At 34.4% G+C, this 25,935-nt stretch overlaps 1 protein-coding gene across 5 annotated transcripts in view; it reads right to left on the bottom strand.

The window, feature by feature from the left end:
- RB1 (RB transcriptional corepressor 1) overlaps window positions 1-25,935 on the bottom strand; it is a 135,354-nt gene that overhangs the window by 65,815 nt on the left and 43,604 nt on the right. For all 5 annotated transcript variants that reach the window (XM_027116285.1, XM_027116284.1, XM_027116287.1 and 2 more), the window contains 11 exons: window positions 23,954-24,064; window positions 21,445-21,587; window positions 19,194-19,271; window positions 16,530-16,639; window positions 15,511-15,588; window positions 11,620-11,707; window positions 5,620-5,736; window positions 4,288-4,344; window positions 4,173-4,204; window positions 4,017-4,093; window positions 2,768-2,964 (listed from right to left, as the gene is read on the bottom strand). In XM_027116285.1, coding sequence (XP_026972086.1) covers window positions 2,768-2,964; window positions 4,017-4,093; window positions 4,173-4,204; window positions 4,288-4,344; window positions 5,620-5,736; window positions 11,620-11,707; window positions 15,511-15,588; window positions 16,530-16,639; window positions 19,194-19,271; window positions 21,445-21,587; window positions 23,954-24,064 — 1,088 coding nt within the window. The remainder of the gene's footprint in view (window positions 1-2,767; window positions 2,965-4,016; window positions 4,094-4,172; window positions 4,205-4,287; window positions 4,345-5,619; window positions 5,737-11,619; window positions 11,708-15,510; window positions 15,589-16,529; window positions 16,640-19,193; window positions 19,272-21,444; window positions 21,588-23,953; window positions 24,065-25,935) is intronic.

Genomic DNA, 25,935 nt, shown 5'->3' with positions numbered 1-25,935 from the left:
GAAGATCAACAGGGAAAGTCCACAGTCGCCCACAAAAAAGACCATTTAGAGAATAAAGTACCTGGTCTACTTCAGTTTACAAAGATTTTACCAAAAACATCGGATACAGTTTGAATATACTGAAAGTAAAATATCCAAATCTCACCTCATCATCTGCTGGCATTATAAACTGCTTAGCAGATTTAAGAGGTCTAAACATCCGGAAGTCATTCAATCTAACGCTTAGGTATGCTTCATTTTTTGTTTATTGTTTGTTTTTGTTTTTTTTGGCGGTACGAGGGCCTCTCACTGCTGCGGCCTCTCCCGTTGTGGAGCACAGGCTCCGGACGTGCAGGCTCAGCGGCCATGGCTCACGGGCCCAGCGGCTCCGCGGCATGTGGGATCTTCCCGGACCAGGGCACGAACCCGCGTCCCCTGCATCGGCGGACCCCCAACCACTGCACCACCAGGGAAGCCCTAGGTATGGTTCATTTTAAACCACCTCTAATCTTCCAAATTTCCAGAGAACAAGATTTCACTAGGTTTTTCAATAGATTGTTTAGCATTTTACATTCATATATTGCCTGTTAATCTCTCTGGGATCAAAAGAAACAGAAGTGTGCTTATTCCTTCTTATAGTTATTCTGTTCTTTATTATTTCTCAAGATTGTGAAGTAAAGATACTGAACCCTTTCCCTATGCAACCATTAAAAATACAATGATGTTCTTTCTTTCATTAAATTATCAACAGGTAAAAGTAAGTAATAATATCACTTGATGTTTCCCTAGGTAAACAACACTGAATATGTTCTTATAAATCACTACAGTTTAATGAGAGACTCATTATAATACAGAATCAAAAAACCATGAAAGTTTGCTCTGATTCTTGATCTGGATTTTGATTATCATGGGTGTGTTCCATTGCTCTGATTCTTGATCTATTGTATATGTTGGTAATGTGGGTATATTTAATTTGTAAAAAATCCTTTGAACTACAACTTGTGATATATACTTTTCTGTATATATGTTATACTTCAATAAAGAAAAAAATCCTAAAGCCTGTGAAAGCTCAAATAGATCTATAGTATGTCTCTTCTCTAAAATGTCAATTATTCTCACAGGAAAAATTCACATATTGTGTTTGTGTAGGATGACTTATCTTAACAGTTACCCACTACCACTCCATTCTTCACAATTAAAACAGTAGTATGTGTTGATTTTTTAAAAATCCAAACATTAAAAATCATCTATAATTTCATCCCCTAGAAATACCACACTTAGAATTTAAATTCAGAGGCTTATTATGACTTCCACATCATCCTATTATTAAAAAATTATACCCTTTTCCAGACTTTGTGCATGTCACTTTTTCTTCAAAAATTCTCAAAAATAAAGGAATATTGTTTTGAATCCTAGAACACCAGTAACTGAACTAAACAGGCTTGAGCACAAGCAGTTGTTAAACCATACATTTCTACTATTTCCTCCACAACTTTCAGAGCTCATGTCTTTTCTATATCCTCACAATGTCTATCTCAATGCAAGGCATACAGCAGATGTGTACTGATGGAAATAAAAGTAGTTCTCTAAAAGAATGAGAATAGTCACTTTCAGATAATACAGTGATGTCTTGATTTCAATTTCTAGGAAGAGAGGGCACAACAGCCTCTGAAAAGTACTCTATCTGCTTGTTTCATTTATTGATCTATTTATTTATTTTTGCTACTTTCATTTAACCCCCGGATTCTGAGAGTTTTCTCCTAACCACTCCTTTTCTTCTACAGTGGAAGCTCCTGTATAAAGGAGTTACCCAATTCAATCTTAGCAATAGTGTCTTTCTATCAACTTCCCATACTTCTCTCCTTTTCTATCCACTCTGTCTATACAGCAATACAAGAAAAGCACTAAGAAACAAGTTACTCTTAGACATTACATTTTTAAAATATCAAAAAAGTAAAACTTGGTTTACATGTACAGATTAGGATTCTAATATAACTAAAGTCTTAATTTTTCTATTGCCATTTCTATATACTGATAAAAATGAAAAGATATATGCTTAGCATATGCAACAATTTCAGAAGAAACCAACTCTATATTAATCTAAAAACCTGATGCTTAACAAAGTATTACCCAACTATGAAGATTTAAAGAGCATAACAGAAGAACTCCATATAAATATTTTACTATTACTACATAGGAAATGTCACCTTTACTAAAATAAAGCCTTATCAATAGGTTATATGCTATAAATAGACTACCTAGAGAATATGCTTTGTGCCCTTATAATGCTATAAACAATAACTATAATTGTGTAGATTTTTGGATTACCTTTAACAATGGGACAAAAAAAATCAGATAAAATTGAACTAAAAATCTGTATTTTTAAATCATATCAATAGCATAATCTCAATTTTTTCATCATTTTGTTGAAATTTTAAGAGTAGACATTTAAATTTTCATACATGACACCTCTATTTTAAATAAAGTTCCCAAATACGTTAAAGAATTCTGCTTTGTTTTGAAGTGCCAAGCTTTAAGAAAAGCTATTCATAAATAAATCCCTGTATCAGACAGTCTGAGGAGCTCAAAGAAAACTCCATTCTAATATTCCACTTGCTTCTTGGGCTATACACTGAAACAACATTATTCATTAAATTTCATATTTGTAAAAAAAAAAAAAAATTTCATATTTGTTCTTGAGGTAAATGTTAACAAATACCTCTCACTAACAGATAACTGTTATCCATATGCATATGAGTATCTTTAACTATTTTAGCTAGTTACTTACTGAGAGCCATGCAAGGGATTCCATGATTCGATGTTCACATCGTTCTAAATGTTTAATCATTTCTCTGGTCAAGTTGGCTTCTGCTTTGATAAAACTTTCAATCACTTTGTAAAAATCAAAAGCTTTTAAATTAAGTACATTCAGAATCCAAGGGAAGGACAAATCTGTTCCAGTATCCAGATTCTGAGATGTACTTCCTAAAAATGAAAGAAAAACGTAACTTAGGTATGAAATGTTAAGCCTTGAATGACATATTTTTTGGTCTGAAGGTTTTATCAAACAAAAAATTAAAACACAGTAGAAAGGCTAAACAAAAATTTTTATTTAGAACATAATTTCTTATTCTGGGGTCCACAGACTCCTAGGAAATAGGCTTCCAAAGTTTGAGTGTATGTGCATATATATGTCTTTCCTGGATAGAAGGCTCACAGCTTATATCAAATTTTCAAAGGTTTAAACACCCTAAACTTGTATCCGGGACACGTTTAACATCTAACCAGCAATGCATTAGCATATCCATTTTAACTGTCTCATTAATCCTCGATTAAGAGAGGAAGTGATTCTTTAAGATTTTGACAATTTGATTGGTTAGTAAATATGTTTTAATTATGCATTTCTTGGTTATAAATGAGGATTCACAGTTGTCCATATTTGTTTACTAATTTAAGTTCCTCTTTTATTATATATTTGTATCCTTAGATAAATTTTCTTCTGTTGTTTTTTGCAAACAAAACTTTTTTTGGACATTTGCAACATTATTTGCAAAATAATACGTGTTTAAAATTATATTAAAAAAAAAAACACTATTGATGACCTCTGTTCTGTTTATCTGGTGGATTCTAGCTCCAACCTTTTGTCTCATAACCACAGAATATATATGTAGCAGTGCTTCCATATCAGTGGAATCTGCTCAGTAGTACTCCTCAGGCATTTTACAGTCTCATAAGTCTTTGAAGGGGTTTCAATAGGTACATTTCCTGGATTCAGGATAGTCCAGAATAGGAGTCTAGTGAAACTATTCCCAAGATGACATGAAATAATTCAGGTTAATAAACCACTTTATGGTGACCACATTACGGTGACCAATTACATTCTTCAGGATATACTGATCTAAAATATGCATTTCTTCTCCTTAACTCCTTAACTTCTCCATTCCGCCCACCACAAAAACCCATACCACACATTAGGTAAGTAGTTTTTTTTAACTTTAAATTGAACTAAAATGTTTATTTACTAAAATTTAACTTACTGCTATAGGTAGCCATTACAACCTCAAGAGCACATGCCAACAAAGACATATGAAAGATGTTGTCATTCAGGAGTTTGCTAAAGGAAAAAAAAGAATGATTTTGTAACATTTACTTTTAAAAAAAGAAGAAATTGTTTTACTAAAACAAAAATTTACCTAAAATTTTGAATGGATAATCGTTCTTCTTCCTAAAACAGATTAAAAAAAATTAACTGAAGCCTTCTTTGTGTCAGCATTAAATTTTTTTTCTATTATATTCTTTTAAACTTACTGATTTAAGCATGGATTCCATTACTCGGTAATACAATCGGACTCCAAGTTTGTATCGCTACAAAGAAAGAAAAAAAATTAGATCCCACTAGTTTAGAAAACCATAACAATTCCTGATTTTTTAAAAGTTTTCTCTTGAGACACATTCCTGACCCTTCTTAGGAATATGGCTACCAAGAGATCACAAAAGCTTGCTTGTCTAAAACTCAAGATTTAGGTATAAAATGATGGTTTTAACATTCCTGATAAATTTTCAAGAGGAGGGGTCCAGTAGTTGGTTTTCTATCATTCCACTTCAGTCTACATCATTCAACAGATATATGTGTACTAAGAATATATTATGTACCTGGTACTATTTTAACCATTTTACATACTAATGTAATACTTCTTGTGACCTAGAACACACATTTTCAAGATAGCTCTCCAGGATTAACATAATAGTCTCTTTCCATAAAACTGGTCAAGGCAAAAATCAGACCTACCTGATCTTATAAGCAAAAAGTTATCAAACAACTAGTTTTCATTAGTCCAAAGAACAGTCAAATTTTAGATAAACACACACACACACACACACACACACAAACACACACCAAAATCCTTCATTCCAAATTATGAGTACAAATTTCATATATAACCAAAAAGAACTTTTAAATATAATGGTTTAAAACACAGATGGAATCAAAATATAACCTCACTACACCGAAATAAATGTGTATAGTAGATTACAGTTTTCAAATATATTTTATATATTACCTCATTAATGCCACAGAGAAAAGCAGAGCAAATATAGAAACCTGAATCTCAGAGAAGTTAGATGACAGCTCATATATGATAGAACCAGATATAAACCCAGGGCTCTGATCCAGAGCCCACTGGCTTACCATATATTAGTTTTAGATTTTCTGAAATAATAATAGTAATAGTAAAAACAACATCATTTAATAATATCACTGATAAATGGCATGTATAATATGATTCCATTTGTATAAGTATATACACACATGAATATTCATATATGTAAAAGTTAAAGAATATACACCAAAAACTTAATGTTAGCAAGATTTTGATTTTTTTCTTACTGTATTTTTTAAATTTTCAACAATTCTTCTAAAATTTTCTGCATGTTTACTTTTGGTTTCTGTAATGGAGTGAGAGGAGCTGTCCCATAAAGCTTTCCATAAACAGCAGCATACACAAGCAGCTGGGATATGGTATCTTCCAATATTTTATACTATTGGACAGATACTATTACAGCATTTATACAACTGGGACAGATGTTGCATTTGAAATTATTTACTATATAGTGGCACTAATCAAAATGAACTCAAGTTACCTGTGATCCAATTTCCATACATCCCTGTCCCACAGCTTTAGCAAATTTCTCTTTAAAGATGTACCCAATATCCTTCACTCTTTTCAGGATACTTTCCTTTGGATTCACTGTGCAATTCTTTAAGAAGGAAAAACACGAATTAACATTAAGGATACTGTTTAATCAGAGAATTAACATTTTCTGTTCTATACTACATGACTTATCACTCTCAATTGTTTATACTGTGGAAACACTTCCACAATAAACTAGGTAAATACAACTACTGAAAATATGAGGAACATAAAGGATTCCATTCTGGGATAATAGTGACCAAAAATACTAGAGTACAACTAAAAAACTCTATTATCTAAATTTTCTGCTGGCAAGTTAGGGAAGAACAGATTTGTTAGCCCTTTCCATTATCCATCAAAAACAGCCTCACAGATATTACAATTGATACCACAGGAATACAAATGATCATAAGAGACTACTATGAACAACTGAATGCCAACAAACTAGACAACCTTGAACAAATGGATAAATTCCTAGAAACATACAACCTTCTAAGGTTGAATCATAAGGAATAGAAAATCTGAAAAGACTAATTACTAGTAAGAAGAAAGAATAGGTAACCAAAAACCTCCCAATAAATAGAAGTCCAGAACCAGATGGTTTCACTGGTGAATTCTATCAAACATTCAAAGAAGAATTACTGCAAATCCTTCTCAAACTATTCCAAAAAAACAGAAGATGAGGAAACACTCCCAAACTCATTTTATGAGGCCAGCACTGTCCTGATACCAAAACAAGGACACCACAAGGAAAGTAAATTATAGGCCAATATCCCTCCTGAATACAAATGCAAAAATCCTTAACAAAATATCAGCAAACCCGATTCAAGAATACATTAATATTCTTGAAAGGATCTTATACCATGATCAAGTGGGATTTATCCCAGTGATGGTTCCATATCTGCAAATCAATCAAAGATATGCCATATTAACAAAATAAAAGATTAAAATTATGTGATCATCTCAACAGATGCAGAAAAAGCATTGGACAAAATTCAACATCGATTTATGATAAAAACTCTTAACAAAGTGAGTATGGAGGGAATGTACCTCAACATAATAAAGGCCATACATGACAAGCCCACAGCTAACATTATACTCAACAGTGAAAAGCTGAAAACTTTTCCTCTAAGGTCAAGAACAACACAAGGATGCCCACTCTTGCCACTTTTATTCCATAGTATTAGAAGTCTTAGAGCAGTTAGGCAAGAAAAAGAAATAAAAGGCATCCAAATTGGAAAGGAGGTAAAACTGTCATTATTTTCATATGACATGATATTATATATACAAAATCTTAAAGACTCCACAAAAAACCTGTTAGAACTAATAAAAAAAATCAGTAAAGTTGCAGGATACAAAATCAACATACAGAAATCAGTTGTATTTCTATACACTAATAACACACTATCAGAAAGAGAAATTAAGAAAGCAATCACATGTACAGTTGTATCCAGAATAAATTTAACCAAGAAGGTGAAAGATCTGTACAATGAAAACTTAAGACCCTAATGAAAGAAACGTTAAAAGACACACGTAAATGCAAAGCTACTGCATGCTCATGGAGTGGAAGAATTAATATTGTTAAAATGCCCATACTACCCAAAGCAATATACAAATTCAATAAACTTCTTGTCAAAATTCCAAGGTATTTACACAGAAATAGAACAAACAATTCAAAACTGTGCAGAACCACAAAAGACCCCAAATAGCCAAAGCAATCCTGAGAAAGAAGAACAAAGCTGGAGGCATCAAACTATATTATAAAGCTACAGTAATCAAAACAGTTTGTTATTGATATAAAAACAGAGATCAGGGCCTCCCTGGTGGCACAGTGGTTGAGAGTCCGCCTGCTGATGCAGGGGACGCGGGTTTGTGCCCCAGTCCGGGAGGATCCCACGTGCCGCGGAGCGGCTGGGCCCGTGAGCCATGGCAGCTGAGCCTGCGCATCCAGAGCCTGTGCTCCACAACGGGAGAGGCCACAACAGTGAGAGGCCCGTGTACCGCAAAACAAAAACAAAAACAAAAACAAAAAAACAGAGATCAATGGAACAGAACAGAGAGTCCAAAAATAAACCCATGCATATGATCAATTAATTTACCACAAAAGAGCCAAGAATATACAGTGAGAAAAGGACAGTCTCTTCAATAAATGTGTTGGTAAAACTGGAAAGCCAGTTTCAAAAAAATGAAATTATACCACTGTCTTACACCACACACGAAAATTAACTCAAAATGGATTAAAGTCTTGAACATAAGACCTGAAACCATGAAACTCTTAGAAGAAAACATGGGTGGTAAGCTCCTTGTCATTAGTCTTGGAGATGGTATTTTGGAATTGACTCTGGAAGAAAAGGCAGCAAAAGCAAAATACACAAGTGGGACTATTTCAAACCAAAATGTTTCTGCACAGTGAAGGAAACTATCAACAAAAAGAAAAGGCCACCTACTGGATGGGAGAAGATATTTGCAAACGATATATCTGATAAAGGGTTAATATCCAAACATACAAAGAACGCATACAACTCAACACCAAAAAGCAAACTAGCTGATTAAAAAAATGGGCACAAGAAATGAATACACATCTTTCCAAAGAAGACATACAGATGGCTAGCAGTCACATGAGATGCTCAACATCACTAATCATCAGAGAAATGCAAATCAAAACCATTATGAGATATCACCTCACGTCTGTCTAACGGCTATTATCAAAAAGAGAACAAATAACAAGTGTTGGCGAGGGTATGGAGAAAAGGGAACCCTCATGCGCTGTTGGTGGGAATGTAAATTGGTGCAGCCACTGTGGAAAACAGTTTGGAGGCTCATCAAAAAGTTAAAACCAGAACTACCATACAATCCAGCAATTCCACTTTTGGGTATTTATCTGAAGAAAATGAAAACACTTAATTTGAAAAGATATGCACCCCTATGTTCATTGTAGCATTATTTACAATAGCCGAGAATAGAAACAACCTAGGTGCCCATTGATAGATGAATAGATAAAGATGTGGTATATATATACAATGGAATATTATTTGGCCATAAAGAAAAAACAAATTTTGCCATTTGTGACAACAACAAGAATGGACCTAGAGAGTATTATGCTAAGTGAAGTAGATCAGACAAAGAAAGCAAATACTGTATGATTTCACTTATATGTGAAATCTAAAAAAAAAAAACAAATGAACAAACACAACAAAATAGAAACAGAGTTATAGAGATAGAGAACAAACAGATGGTTGCCAGAAGCGAGGGATGTGGGGAAAGAGAGAAACAGATGAGGGAGATTAAGGGGTACCAACTTCTAGTTACAAAATAAATGAGTCACAGGTATGAAATGTACAGTGTAGGGAATACAGTCAATAATTATATAATATCTCTGTACAGAGACAAATGGTAACTAGACTTACCGTGGTGATCATTTTGAGATGTACAGAAATATCGAATCACTATACTGTGCACCAGAAACTAACCCAGTGTTGTAGGTCAATTATACTTCAAAAAGAAAAAAACTCATAGAAAAAAGATCAGATTTGTAGTTACTAGAGGCGGGGGGTGGGTAGGGGAAGGGGGAACTGAATGAAGGCAGTCAAAAGGTACAAACTTCCATTTATAAGGTAAATAAGTACTAGGGATGTAATGTACAACATGATTAATATAATTAACACTGCTGTATGTTATACATGAAAGTTGTTGGGAGTAAATCCTGAGGGTTCTCTTCACAAAGAAAAAAATTTTTTTTCTATTTCTTTTACTTTGTATCCAAATGAGATAATGGATGTTCAATCAACTTATTGTGATGCTAATTTCATGATGTATGTAGGTCAACCCATTATGCTGTATACCTTAAACTTATACAGAGCTGTACATCAAGCATATCTCAATAAAACTGGAAGAAAAAAATGTCTATAGCTTCTAAGATTTTACTTACACACAGAAGAAAAGATGCCATTAATTTTTAAAATGAAGACACCTGAACTAATAAAGAAGCAAATTCAAAGAAAAACTTAATGGTCTTCAAGATATGCCCACTCTGAGATAGGCCATTTGTAGTGTACATAAAACTCTGCAGTTAAACTGTTGCGCTTCATTTAATGTTAAGCTTTAAACTGAGCTCCGGAAAATGTCTTTGAGGCAGAATTTTCTACCCAACTGAAGTAGTTTAAAATAAAAAAGACTTCCTACATACTCCAAATGTTGGAGGAAATATTGAAAACAATATTTAAGAAGAGAGAGATTATCATTCTTTTTACTTCTACCATTATCCCTTCTAAAAGTTCTAAGTAACTGGGTAGCTATGTTTGGGAAATATTCTTGTGCTACAGATAACCCACAAATAAAAGCAACTTTATGCAAACTGGACAAACAAAATAAGTTTTGAGCCAACACAATTATGAATATGATGACAGAGAATACTCTGTTAATTCTTGGGGGGGGTGGAAATATAAACAAGACAACAAAGAATATGACAAAACCACAGGCAGCTTATGATATTAAATGGAATGTTAACCACACAAAGCACTTACCGGATAAGCCAAATTTTAGTAAGTCTCCTAGCCTCATCCAACTGCCACAGATGAGCATTTCAGTGGCTCCCAAGCCTCACTTGATTTTAAAGGAGTAAAAGAGCAAACAAGGAATATAGACACTAGTTTTCATTCTCTCTCTTCCTCTCTCCCTTTTTTGAGGGGAGGGAGGCTAGCAGGGGTCCTTCAGATATCAAACTCAGGGTCCATCAGGAGTTGCCAACTGCAATGCACACAGGGCCACTCAAGAAATGTAAATGAAAGTGGGCTAAATAAAAAAGACCGTAGAGATATGGCAAATGTTAAATCCTGTCTAATGTCACATTCAAAGAAAATATCTTAAAAGAGCCAGAGAGAAAAGATAAACTATAAAGGAACAACAGATGGACTGACAGAAAACATCTTAGTAGCAATGAGAGCCAGGAAATAGTGAAGTAATATCTTCAAACTACTAAGAGAAAGTAAAGGTCAGCCTAGAATTGAAGATCCAGGTAAACTACCTTACAAAAAATAAGAGTGAAGATATTTTAAAAAAATATTTATGTATGTATATATGTATGTAATTTATTTATTTATTTATTTGGCTGTGCCAGGTCTTAGTTGTGGCATGTGAGATCTTAGTTCCCTGATCAGGGATCGAACCCGGGCCCCCGCATTGGGAGAGTAGAGTCTTTATCACTGGACCACCAAGGAAGTCCAAGAGTAAAGATATTTTAAGACAAAAAACAAAACAAAAAGCTTGTAAGTTCATCCCAAACTAACCCCCACTAAAGGAATGATTAGAAGATGTATCTGAAGAAAGAAGAAAATAATTATGAAAGTGAGGTCTAAGTTATAAAAAAGAATGGTGAGCAACACAAAAAGTAAATATGAGAAAATCTAAAAACAACACTGTCTAAATAAAATGATACTACTAATAATATCTAATTTGGAGAGTTAAAAAAAGCAAGAGGGCTTCCCTGGTGGTGCAGTGGTTAAGAATCCGCCTGCCAAGGCAGGGGACACGGGTTCGAGCCCTGGTCTGGGAAGATCCCACACGCCACGGAGCAACGAAGCCCGTGTGCCACAACTACTGAGCCTGCGCTCTAGAGCCCACGAGCCACGACTACTGAGCCCGCGTGCCACAACTACTGAAGCCCGCACGCCTAGAGCCCGTGCTCTGCAACAAGAGAAGCCACTGCAATGAGAAGCCCACGCACCGCAACAAAGAGTAGCCCCCGCTCGCCACAACCAGAGGAAAGCCCGCGTGCAGCAACAAGGACCCAACACAGCCAAAAAAAAAAATTAAAAAAAAAAAAGCAAGAAATGAGATAATAGACAACTTGGTTGGGAAATGGGTGTTTAAAAAAACACTCAGTATTTTAACTTCTAATTTCAAATTTATTTGCCAAAATATCATAATAAATAATGTTTCATATATGGCTTACATTAAAATAGGAAATCAGATTTTCTGACGGTTGATCACTTGCTGAATTTAAGATCATCATTAATTGCTGGATAGTATTCATGACAGTCCTAGAAAAAAATAGGAAGAAGTGTTAAGCAATGAAGGAATAAAAAGAAAAAATGATAAGTATCTATTTCATAAGTTACACATATCTTCAATCTCATTGTCTCCTGTTTATCTTTAAGAAGTTCTCTGAAATAAGACTTTATAAAAGCCTTAGTGTACTGCTGTTTATGAGGAATTACATTTGACTTAAATCTTTAAGAAAGCATATGTCGATCATCAGTAAGTTTATAATTAAAGAACTGATATGCTTATTTACTAATAGAACTAAATATCAACAAAACAATTGATGAAAAAGTAATGACATTATTTTAAGGATAAAACATAAACTGGCATCAAAATGGTAATATTTTAAGAAAACATTATTACAAATAAATATTAAAAATTTTCAAATAAAGACAGTAAGATATTTAGTAACTCAAGTAGAGAACCAAGTGACTGTCCTTTACAGAGACCTTCAAGATGAAAAGATACATAATTTTAGAAGTCATCATCACTAAAACATAAAAGTAGGTCAATCTCTTTGAGATCTCTTTAATTATATAATTGTGTGTGTGTGTGTGTGTGTGTGTGTGTGCGCACACACGTGTCTGTGTATGGTATATGGTAAATATTAATGTTCCAATTTTGGAGTAGCAGTTCATTGCTACTCTGTAGGCACTGTTTAATGATGCAAAAAACTGTAGAATGTTTATAGCCAAAAGGGTCTTTAAATATTATTTAATAAAACATGTTCAGTGTTCTCAGTCAAGCCTCTCTATACTGATATCTACACTTCCTCAACTTTTAAATATATTGCTTCTGTGACGTGTACATGTACTAATCTACTTAAGCCACAATGACTAAAGCCATAAGTGACCAACTGCTAAAACCAAAATATCTTTTTTATTTGTTCTGATACTTGATTTTCTTGAGGTATTTGACACTCTTAAACACTTGCTCTCTTCTGAAACTCCCTTCCTCCCTTGGCTTCTTTGGCTTCATTCTCTGGCCTCCCCAATCACACCTCTCATTCTCTTTAATCTAACTTCTATCTCATCCTTAAATGCTAGCATTCTTTAGGGTTCGGCCTTTAGCCAACCGTTATTGCTATTATGCACCCTCATTTCAGGCAACCTCATTCTGTTTGGTTTTTTTTGAATTTTATTTATTTTTTTATACTGCAGGTTCTTATTAGTCACCCATTTTATACACATCAGTGTATGTGTATACATGTCAATCCCAATCTCCCAATTCATCACACCACCCCCCCCGACCCTATTTTTCTGATTTAACTCTCCCTGATGATTCCCAAATCTATAAGATCGTTATATCCTACTACTTACTACATTATCTTCTTCATATCCCATAAATGCCTTAAGAATAATATTCTAAATATGAATTCATCAACTGTTTATCAAACCTGTTCTTGCTCTTTCACTCCAACTGCCTACCTCTTGGTTCATATCTTCAGCATCTCTCAACTGGATTACTGCAATAGAGCATTTTGAGATTCTGACTATGTCTATGGCAGCAGGGTCTAGGCATATGTACTTTGAAAAACAAAAAAAAACTCCTCAGGTTATCCTAATTTGCCTAACCACTGTGACAGACTGACAGGTCTCTCTATTTCTCACCACGCCCTCCTCAGTCCATCTTTTCACAAACTACTACCATGTAAACTTTCACAAATCAAGTCTGATTTTATCCTAGCCCTGCTTAACACCCAGGTATAGCAACAGGCCATATCCTGCACAAGTTAAAGCCCAAACTTCTGAGTATGGAATATAAGGCCTTTCATGATCTAATACCCACCCTCCTCTCCTGCCATTTCATCTTCCCATTTAGTCCATCAATACAGAGCTGCTTATAGTTCCCCAGATGCATCATGTTGTTTCATACTTCCATGCCTTTGCACATGCTGTCAGTCTCCTGTGACACAAACTTACATGTTTCAAAATTCAGTTCAAATATCACTTCATAAAGTCCCTTCTGTGCCATCTCATTAACTTGTCCTATGTCTCTTACCATATTTAAACAAAAATGTATTTTTATGTATCTATGTAGTCATTTGAAAAGATTACTGATTGTTTTACTATGTACCAAGTATTCTCCTAGCTCCTAATGATTAAATGGTGAACAAGAAAGTCATGGTCCATGTGGTATGGACTTAAAGACTATTGTGGGTATTGACAAAAACAAGCAAACACACAGATGAATTTATAATTACAAATTGTGATACATACTTTGAAGGAATAGAACAGGATGCTGTGAGAAAGAATAATAAAGGAAAATACTTCAGAGAGAAATAAGTCCTCAAAAAAGTAGTATTTGTGCTGAACCTAAAAGAAGGGTAGTAGTTGGCAATTCATAGAAAAGAAGGAAGAGTTTCCAGAAGAAACAAAAGTGGGGCTTCCCTGGCGGCGCAGTGGTTGAGAGTCCGCCTGCCGATGCAGGGGACACGGGTTCATGCCCCGGTCCGGGAAGATCCCACATGCCACGGAGCAGCTGGGCCCGTGAGCCATGGCTGCTGAGCCTGCGCGTCCAGAGCCTGTGCTCCGCGACGGAAGAGGCCACAACAGTGAGAGGCCCGTGTACCGCAAAAAAAAAACAAACAAAAACAAAACAGAAGAAACAAAAGCAAATATGAAGGTCACTGAGTACAAAAGAAGATTTTGGAGAGTTCAGAAAACTGGCTAGTACATAATGAGCAGGAAAACAAGATGAGGTTGGAGAGGTAACAGAAGCTAGATCATATAAGGTCTTGTAGGCACTGTTAAGGGATTTGCACTGTATTTCAATTGCAGTAGGAAGCAATCACAAACTTAACAGCAATCTAGCTCTCTGATTTCATGTCTTTTGGTCTTGGTGACTGATACTAGGTGTGTCTGAAATGCTGCTTCCTCACTGAGTACTTGTTCTTCATCATTTATTTAAGCATTCTTTTCTCCACACATTACCACATAAAGTTCTCAGTTGTTCTGTTCTCACTGAAGAGCAAGACATATGAGGAAAAATGTGAAAAGCAACAGATGGATGGATGGCACACCACTAAGGTAAAACATTTCTACCATATAATCACAGTCATTTCAACCAAAGCTACATCCAATTAAGTAGCTTTTTCAAAATACTCCAAAGAGTGAATTCCATGGCAGTGCAGTGGTTAGGACCTGGCTTTCACTGCCAGGGCCTGGGCTCCATCCTGGTGGAGGAACTAAGATCCTGCAAGCCACGCATTGCAGCCAAAAAAAAAGCATGATCTGATTTACATTTCTAGAATATTATTCTGGGGGCTCTCTGGAGAATATATTTGGTGATAGGGAGAGAGGAATAGTCATGAGAGTAGAAACAGCAAGATCAGTTAGTAGGCTACTGCAAAAATTCCAAGAGAAGGAGAGAGATATCTTGGACAAGGGTGGGAAGAGTAGGAATGGGGAACAGTAGATGAACTCAAATACTTAGGAGGCAGACTCAGCAAGACTTGAAAACAGATTAGATGTGGGAAGCAAGTGAGGAAAAGGACACTAAAAAATGGCTCCAATCTTTCTAGGTTATATACAGAGCAAATGGTGATACTTTTTTTTCTCTTTTTTATATACTGAAATGGAACACATTCTCATTCTGGGTTATATACCTTAAGGACAGACAGAACTACGTCTAATAATCATATCCTCAGCAACTAGTAACATGTCTGGCATACAAAGAGCACTCAATATATATTTGCTGCATGTATATACAAATATATAATGAAACAAATGAATAAACCCGAAGCACTATAAAGTACTGAATAAATAATTATAATGAAAATCAAAAGTAAGAAAATTCATACCGAACTGGAGTCTGTGGAAGAATCACATTTACCTCTTCATCAGGGTTACTTTTTCGTGGTGTTCTCTGCATTTCAAAACTAAATAATGATAAACAAAGTCATTCAGACTGAAAACTTACAATTTGTGATTTATGAGTCAAAAAAGCAGTAAAGTACCTTCTGTTGACTCATAACATCATACAAAATGGTTAAGTAAATAATAGAAGTGATAGGAAATAGATGATCCAGAAGCTGCTTAAATAAATAAAATTTTTTTTATCATAATTTTTAAGTTGGGTTTCTTTCCACTAGGTTTACAACAAACGGTGTACCAATCACTAAGAATTTTTTTGAAAGTGAAAGTTAGATGTTTGTTTTCTCTAGAATGTTAGATGTTGATGATATTACTAGCAAGGTTGTTCAGTATCAAAAAATAAAACTCAAGTTTTTCAAACATTACGCCTTCCAAAAACTTACTTTGACTTAAAATCTGAAACATTTTATTTGTGTTTAACTTCCAAATTTTATATATATACATATTTTTTTAGTTAATATTAAAAGATTTCATGCTGAAGACTTAAAATTAACCACACTTACAATCATTCAAAAATTTTTTACAGGCGTATCTCATTTTATTGCACTTTGCTTTACTGTGCTTCACAGATACTGTGTTTTATTACATATTGAAGGTTTGTAAACTCTGCATTGTCATATGATGGTTATCATTTTTTAGAAATAAGGTATTTCTAAATTAAGGTACGCACACTGTTTTTTGGATATAATGCTATTGCACACTTAACAGACTATAGTACATTGTAAACATAACTTTTACATGCACTCGGAAACCAAAAAGTTTGCGTGATTTGCTTTATTGAAATGGCCTGGAACGGAAAACACAATATCTCACAGGTGCCTGTAGTTACCGTCAACCATTCCTACTTTAGGATTCTATATGACAATTCAAGAGAATACAATTTTATACTAACTTTTTAAAAAATGAACCAGCATATCAACAAATAATAATATATCATGTATAATACCTGTCTGTAGGATCAGCCTGAAGAGTTTTATCATGATCCAGAAATAATCTTGCATCTATATCTTTGTTTTTAAGGTAAATTTCTTCATATTGTTTAGAGAGACTTTCCACCTCAAAGGCAAAAAATATTGATGATTATCCTTTTCATGTCATTACTTCTCAGTACACAGAAATACAGATTTAATTAAAGAATCTTCATAAAAATATACACTTAATTTTACACTATACAGACTTCACATGGAATATAAATAAGGCATATCTAAAAGTGAAGTAAAGAAAACTGCAGATTTTTTTCAACTCAATTTTAAACCTATTTTATGCACATATCTCACATTTTATCTAGACAAGGATCACCAATGCTACAGAACAGTACTGAAATGGAACTGTAAGATGAAAAGACATTATTATAACCACTTAATTGCCGAGATCCTCCATCCTATACATCACTCACTTTTAATCTTCTACTACACTTATCAATATAAAATAATTTTTCAAACACTGTAACAGACCTTTATTATGTATTCTTCCTATCTTTTCTAAATCCTTTGGTTCACTCTGACTCCCTTCAGTTACGTATCTTGGGCAAGAGTATAAGCTCAATTAATTAGCCCAATTAACATACTTGCACAATTTATTTCCAATCTTAGCACTTTTCCAAATGCTACAAACTATAATTCTTTTATCAGTTCTGATTCATAATATTCTAATCATAATATAAAAACCAGTGCCCAGTAGAAAACCATTTAGCAGCCTTCTCCTGTGACTTTTGTGTGTGTGTGTGTGTGTGGTACACGGGCCTCTCACTGTTGGGGCCTCTCCCGTTGCAGAGCACAGGCTCCGGACGCGCAGGCTCAGCGGCCATGGCTCACGGACCCAGCTGCTCCGCAGCATCTGGGATCTTCCCAGACCGGGGCACGAACCCGTGTCCCCTGCATCGGCAGGCGGACTCTCAACCACTGCGCCACCAGGGAAGCCCTCCTGTGACTTTTAAAGCCAGAGTGTTTCCAACCTGAGAGAGTTAAAATTGCATTCTAAAAGGAGTGGTAGGAAAAAATCCAGTTAAATGTAAACTTTTTGTTTGTTTGCATAAGTTTTTTAGGCCGATCAGCCATTCATGTTTGATTAAGGCTTAATCGTCATTCCTGCCCTATGTCAGTTAGGTATTAATTATCAATCATTTATTGACTGGCAGCTATTAGTGCTATATAATGTAAAGTTTATGTTGAATTTTCTAATAATAACCCTGTAATCCTTTCAGAGGGAAAAAAAATTATGAATGTCCAAGATTCTTTAGAGTTGTAAACAGCATATTTTTTGGTATATAAGTTGGTAATAGAACTCAGAAATACAACTTTTGGCCCCTTCTTGTTTCTTTAGTACCATGTCTTACCACTCACTCTACAGAACAGACCATACTATCACATATCACTGTGCCTTTAAATCTATAATTTCCAACCCCTGGAAATGCCACTTCTCAAAAATCTTACTCAGCTCAGAAACCACATCACCTCCAAAGAATTTTCCGCAAAACCTATCTGGCCCACTTTGGATTAGGGAGTCCTCCTCTGAGATATCACAACACCCTGTGTACACATCTATTAGACTTTTGTAGACTCCTGTTAATGTTCTACTTCTATGCCCGTCTCTTCCACTAGCACCTTAATGACAATGACTGTGAGTTAAATCTCTGCATTGATGATATCCAGCACAATGCCTGGCATATATTAAGCACTCACTAAATAACTGCTGAATGAGTAAGTTAGTTAATTCAAGGAGGACTAGCTACCAACTCAGGCCATAAAATCAGCAATCTAGCTCTCTGATTTCATGTCTTTCGGTCTTGGTGACTGATAATAGGTGTGTTTGAAACGCTGCTTCCTCACTGAGTACTTGTTCTTCATCATTTATTTAAGCATTCTTTTCTCCACACATTACCACACAAAGTTCTCAGTTGTTCTGTTCTCACTGAAGAGCAAGACATATGAGGAAAAATGTGAAAAGCAACAGATGGATGGATGGCACACCACTAAGGTAAAACATTTCTACCGTATAATCACAGTCATTTCAACCAAAGCTACATCCAATTAAGCAGCTTTTTCAAAATACTCCAAAGAGTGAATTCCATGGCAGTGCAGTGGTTAGGACTTGGCTTTCACTGCCGGGGCCTGGGCTCCATCCTGGTGGAGGAACTAAGATCCTGCAAGCCACGCGCTGTGGCCAAAAAAAAAAAGCCTCAAAAGAGTTGCTCCAAGTACAGTAATGCTAATAATGTTGATGGCACAAATCATGGCTCCTATGCTTAAAGAAGCGCAGCAAAGTAAATTAGAATCAAATTTGATTACAGATATTTACTTCTATTTAAATATTTAATGGCATTTAGAAGTTCAAAAGCCTACATTCTGATTTTTGAAAAATTTTAGTACAAACCAATTTCTAGTGCAAACTTTTAAATGCTGCTTATTTATACATTTGAGCATAAATGGGTTCAAAAGGGGTTTTTTCTTACTATATAAAGTTGATTCACCACAATTCTACTTAGATTCTTTCCTTGAGTAAAAAACATTTAATATACAGTAAAGTGATCTTAAGAAATTTAGGCAACTATTCCTCCCTTGCTAAAGTCCCGAAACACATTAATTTTTTATTACGTTTTCTTTCAGATTACCTCTGGAAGTCCGTTAGAAGCTACAATTCCAAGAGAATTCATAAAAGGTATAAAATTTTTGAAATAAACATTTTTCACCTGAAAAAGATAAAGTTACATGATAATTAAAATTTTTTTAGAAAAATCTGTCACTATTAACAATAGAATGAAAGTGTTAACTGACATTTTGATCAATGAGTTACATTCAACCCAGTGTGATGCTTATTTATAATTAATTCAATTATTCACTTTTTAATTCATGTGAGGCAGATTTCAGGTCCTAAAATGGAGGTGCAGGGGGGAATTGTTAATGAAATGGGATTTATAAGAAGAAAATCCATCGAAACCAACTTCAATATCCCACATTTAACAAATGGTGAAAACATGGCAGGCTCAAAAATATTAAGCGACTTCACCAAAGTTACACAGCTAGGAAGTGGCAGAGCTGGAATTGAAACCCAATCTGTCTAGCATCAAAGCCAAGACTCTTTTAATTTCTCTACACTGCCTCTGATTTCTCCCCAAAGCATATTTTTGGGCCACTTCACACACATACCTAGCTTAGGGAATATCGAGTCAATTATTTCAGCATAAATTTAGGAAAATGACCTGCTTTTATAAGAAGATAATTTCACATACAAATACCCAACAATTCTATTCAAAACCGAGTGAAAATGTTTTGGTCATTATGCAGTTTCACACAAAAAACCCTACATTTAACATGGATAATAAAGACCGTCCTTGGAAAACGTGGAGTTATACCCCTAACTATTTTACACGGGCAAAGTGTTATGGAATTTTAAACAACTTACTTTTCTTCATTTAACTTCCTTTTCCAATTTGCAGTCTACATTTATTAAGGTAGAATAATTTAATATCTTCCTATTAATAAGTTCCTATCTTCTGCTTCACAAAAATGCTTTAAGAATTAAGCTTCTGTAATACATATTAGTATTGTTTTCTAATTAATTCCCACTGAACTGGAATAATTATAAGGTGGGTAGTTCTATTTAACCAATTAGTGTGACTAACCAATAATTATATAACCATAAATATAACTAACCAATAGTTATATAACTATAAATGCTACATGTAAATAATCAAATGTCAAATTAATATGAATTACCCCAAAAGCTATTAATCACCTACACTTTACAAATCGTTATTACATTCTAAATTATAGAAGCATTATTTAAAATAAAAAGGAAAAACATGATTTATTCCTGATTTTTGAAATGCAATTTTATAAGTAGTTCTAAAATACAGAGAACTAACAACCAGGAACTAGAAAACTGCATTTATTCCTATTCATTACCTTGAGGGAGTAAGCAACAGACTGGAGTAAAAAAAAATATTTCAACTACATTTGTCAGCTTATTAGCAAAGATAATTTGTTATTCTAGAAAAGTAAATATATTACATGTGTAAAGTTGATACAGCTATATGTCTATATCTATATATTTGTTAAAATTAATAAAAGCCACAGTGCTAAAACCCAGATATCTTGATAAATCATTCCAACACTTCTTAAACTAGATTTTGAGATCATACCCCCAATTCCTTCCCAGAGTTGACAGAGCAATTTCAAAGATGCAACATTTCACATAGCTATCTAGTGGTAGTGAATTTTGGACAATATAACAGTCTATGAGAGAAAGAGCATGGCACAGTGAAAGAAGCACTGGTAGCAGATGGTCCAAAGCATAGACTCTGTTAGTAATCAGCTATCAGTCTCTAGAAGCTTGTTTATTCATTAGTAAAAGGAGGCCAAGTACATTACTTGTAAGATTCCTTCCAATTCTAACATTCCAGATTTTATTGACAAGATAAGCAATTCCTGGGTGTTCATGTATCCTCTACCAGTCATTAACATCTGGTGTGATATTTAGAAAAAGAGTAACTACAGAAGGCTAAACAGAAACTTAATGTTGGTATCACTTAGCACTAAATCAAAACACTAGGGTTTTCTGAGCAGGATACTTGAAAACATTAGGCGTATCAGTAACCACAGAGGAATCAAAGAACAAATACATTTGAAAACTATTGCTTTAATCATGTACATTTCAATGATTCCAGAGTGAGGGAGCTATTCTCTTTAAAATCAAAGTAACTGAATATGAAAATTAAACTTTTTCTAAATATTTTGCTACTGCAAAAGAGTTGGCACTAATTACAAAAAGCAAGCTCATCATAAAAGAATTAAATACTGTTAGGAAGAACTTACATCTAAATCTACTTTAACTATTTTAAAGAAATCATGAAGTTAAATTACCTCATCTATATTACATTCATGTTCTTTACAGAGAACTTCAATAATTCTTGTATCATTTTCTAGTTGTTTTGCTATCCGTGCACTCCTGTTCTGACCTCGCCTTGGTGTTCGAGGTGAACCATTAATAGGTATTACAGCTGTTTCTGTAAAAATGGTAAATTAGATAAGAACAATTGCACATTCCACTGTATAAAATAATGAAGTATTCTAATTATAACTCGGAAGGTCAGAAATAATCTTGGTAACATTCTGCTACTTTTATTATTAGGCTTCATTAAAAAGCTAACAGCTTTATTTATTGAATATCTACTGTAAGTTATATACTGGTCATAGTTGCTACCATCCCTATTCTCTTCTGCCCCCAACTAGCCCAAAAAGAAATTTAAAACCCCACAGACAAATATGAAAAATGCAAGGGAAATAGCCAACTTATAAACTAATATTAAGTGTATCCTACTAGTCTGCAAGGGGAAAAAATGTTTTCTATCTTAATAGAGTCTAAAAAATAATAAGCATATATTTATGGATTCAATTTGTAGATACAGGATAAAAAATAAATTTTTTAAAGTTTTAGCAAATAAATTATGATGCTTTTAAAAAATTAAGCATACAAATATACTCATGTGACACTAAATTGTAATTTTAAAAAAATACCCTGGATTATTTTGAGCATTTTCAATTCAAACTGAATGTGAATATAGCTATTAAAGAGATTACAGACGACTAAGTATAAAAAGTATTAACTGCCTCTAGGCCCAACAAACAACTTACAAGAAACTGACAGGATAGAGGAACATGTTAAGACTACACCATGGATGCAATCACTACAAATTAAACCATGGAAAACTCAACAGAACAAGACCACCTGATTATTTAATAAATAAATTACAAGAAAAAAAGAGAAAGATAGATGGAGGAGGAACTTTTTAAGTCTTAAAAGCATACCAACCAATCACAAAGTAGAGATCTTATTTAAATTCTGATTTAGTCAACATGTAAAAATTTTTAAAATTACTTTTATAAAACAATTGAAAATATGGATACTTACTAGATATTTGGTGGAATTAAAGAATCACTATTAATTGATTTTTAGGTGTGAGAATGGTACTGTCATTATGCTTTTTTAAAAGACTTTATCTTTCACAGATACATACTGAAATTTATAGGGATGAAATGGTATGCAAAAGTGTGCTTCAAAATAATATCGCTGGTAGAACTGAGCAGTAGATAGGACTATGGGTTGACCATAAGTTATGCACTGAGGGCAGGTGATAAGTACATGGAAGCTTATTATACGACTTTCTTTTATGCTCACTGAAATTCTTCATAATAAAAAGCTAACTGCAAGTTTATCATAGCCAGTTAATTCAACACCTTATCCTGCTTTCTATTTAAGATGGCACTTACAGAATTAAATGTACATTTGAATTATCCAAAAGAACAAAGGCTGTCAACCTAAAGTTATATATCAACTTATTAAAGTTATAACATTTTTAAAAAGTGAGGAAAAGGCATACAAAGGAAATTTTTAAAGATTCAGAAATTTTAAAAATATATTGTTTTATATTTTTTCCCCTCTGTGTTGCATGTGGTTTCTGCTAAATGACCTGCCTTTTCTGTCAAGCCATGTTCAACATCTTTTCAAAATTCTGCTTCATTTTTCCAGGAAGTTATTGTTCACGAAGATTAATTAGGCTTCAGCTTTTCAGCCACTTCAACACTTTGAGACTTCCATGTTTTGATCTTTCCCCTATTATTTTTAGTATTACTAATACTGTCAACATTTTAGGAGCAAGGAGTCAGCTAAACCTTAGTTAAGTTTACATTTCTCTATAGCGTATTAAGTGATTTTAAATCCTACTCTACACGCCACCAAAGGGAGCAATTCCATTCTAAGAGGAATATACTTGTCTTTGCTTAATGCTATCTAATTATTTCAGCAATAGCTATTATTTAAATACACCTCCCATCTCATCACCCACTGAAGTGGATCAATTACAGTTCATATGCAAAAAAAAAGTCAGTCACATAATCATTATAGCTTCCAATAATAAAAATTTAGTTAATCCATTTCTATAGAATGCGTTACTCTTCCCTGTGCAGTCTCATTCATATCTATGCCTTGCCTCTTGATTTTCTCTTTGCTGGGAGTGCAGTCTCCCAACTTACCACAACACTCAAACCCTAACTACTCCTTCAACACTCAGTTCAAATGCCACCACTTTTTTATGGTCTTCCTTGGTCTTTCCCAGCTGGGAAAACTTTCTCATCTCCTCAACTCCCATAGTATTTGCTATATTTTGGCCCAGACTATTTTCAACCACATACTCTAATTACTTGCTTACTTATCTCTCCTTCTATATCTTATACTACTTAAGGGCAGAACCCATGTCTGATTTCTTTTTTATCATTCCCTTGGCTCTAGAACCATGTTTTGGATCTAGTGTAAGTCCATAAAAAAATGTTGAATGATGAAGCAGGAGGGGCATAAATTACTTAAAATACTTACTGTATGGTTCTTTGAGTAATGCGGGAGGTGAGAGTTTGATAAAATAGTCAAGGACACACAGCATTAACTGAAATGAGATCACCAGATCATCTTCCATTTGTAAAACTTGCCCTGAAAACAAAGAAAGTCCACATCTTAAGGTAGAGATTGAGGTCTTTAAGTCAGGGAAAATTGTGGGTATGGCTGTATCCATATACTCATTTATGCAACAATCACTAGAAGCATGTTAAAGATCTTTTTTTTTTGTTTTTTTGCAAAAATTCAGTCAGATTTGCAACATGTAAAAATATATAAAGTTATAAAATTATAAATGGGGACTTCCTGGTGGCACAATGGTTAAGAATCCGCCTGCCAATGCAGGGGACACAGGTTCAAGCCCTGGCCTGGGAAGATCCCATATGCCGTGGAGCAACTAAGCCCGTGCGCCACAACTACAGAGCCTGTGCTCTAGAGCCCGTGAGCCACAACTACTGAGCCCACCTGCCACAACTACTGAAGCCCATGTGCCTAGAGCCTGTGCTCCACAACAAGAGAAGCCACTGCAATGAGAAGCCAGCACACCACAACGAAGAGTAGCCCTTGCTCGCTGCAACTAGAGAAAGCCCACACAACAAAGACTCAATGCAGCCAAAAATAAATAAATAAAATAAATAAATTTACTAAAAAAAATTATGAATGAAGTATAAGTCTATCATGAGAATTTTACATTTAGGTATTATTATAATAATTCAGTCCCTATGTCTAAATTTATTTTGATTTTTCCTTCTTTAAACTCACTTCCAGTTTTGGTAAGAGTTATAAAATTTACTACCTCTGAAAATCATTTTGAAGAATGATACACGTTAGTCTTCAGTTCTATTTATTTATGAAACCTCATATATTTTCAATTTCAACTCACTCCAAAATATTAAGAAATAACCAAAGCCATTAGGAAATAATAAAATTAGTACATAATTGTAAAGTCATCTATAAAGCAATTATTTAGCACAAAATCCTAAAAGTTTATATAACATACAACTAAAGAGCTATATATTTATTATAAAGAGCTGTATATAAGGAAATTAATGCATATAATAAACACCTAAGAAAAAAATAGTGTAGCTACACAAAATATACAAATGATATAGCTATGACATATTTGCTTATGGCTCTATGTTGTGCAGTATTTTTAAAAGAGAAGTTTAATTTGATTCATTTTCTATCTTATTGGTATCTGACTGCTAAACCACTAATAATCCCAATACTGAAGGTATAGAAACTTTCTGGTTCATGTATTAAATCTCAAATTTTAAAAAAGGAATTCTTCAAATATTCAAGGAACAAAATGGGGGGGTGGTAAAATTAAGCTAGTCTCAGATTTCTCAACAGCAATGTTCAATTCCAGAAAATAGTGTCCTGAGGAAAAAAAAAACATGATACAAGAACAGAATACTCGGGCTTCCCTGGTGGCGCAGTGGTTGAGAGTCCGCCTGCCGATGCTGGGGACACGGGTTCGTGCCCCGGTCCGCGAAGATCCCACATGCCGCGGAGCGGCTGGGCCCGTGAGCCATGGCCGCTGAGCCTGCGCGTCCGGAGCCTGTGCTCCGCAACGGGAGAGGCCACAGCAGTGAGAGGCCCGCGTACCACACACACAAAAAAAACCCCTGAATACTCAACCAAGTTGTCCTTCAAGTCTAAAGACTACAGACATGGTTCATAAACATGTCAAACATAGAAAACATGGGGCCAAAAAGGCTTTTTTGAAAAACTCCTTCACGGTAAAATCCAGTCAGCTAAGGATAGACCAAAATAAAGAACTCAGAAATGGAGAAGCTATGATACAGGAGTGACAATAAGCTTAGAATCCATTTTAAATACATAAATGAGACAAAACAACTGTGATAATTATAATTACAGAACAGGATGTAAATATTATAATCTTTGGTAATGTAATGATAACAAAAAAAAGCAAATCTGAAAGTAGGGAATAGGAAGGTGACAGG

Source organism: Aethalodelphis obliquidens, unplaced genomic scaffold (genome assembly GCF_003676395.1).
Source record: "Aethalodelphis obliquidens isolate GAN/ISIS:26980383/991018 unplaced genomic scaffold, ASM367639v1 scaffold16, whole genome shotgun sequence".
Taxonomy (NCBI): domain Eukaryota; kingdom Metazoa; phylum Chordata; class Mammalia; order Artiodactyla; family Delphinidae; genus Aethalodelphis; species Aethalodelphis obliquidens.
Note: the sequence above shows the minus strand (reverse complement) of the source record. Positions and strands in the feature narration are given on the sequence as shown.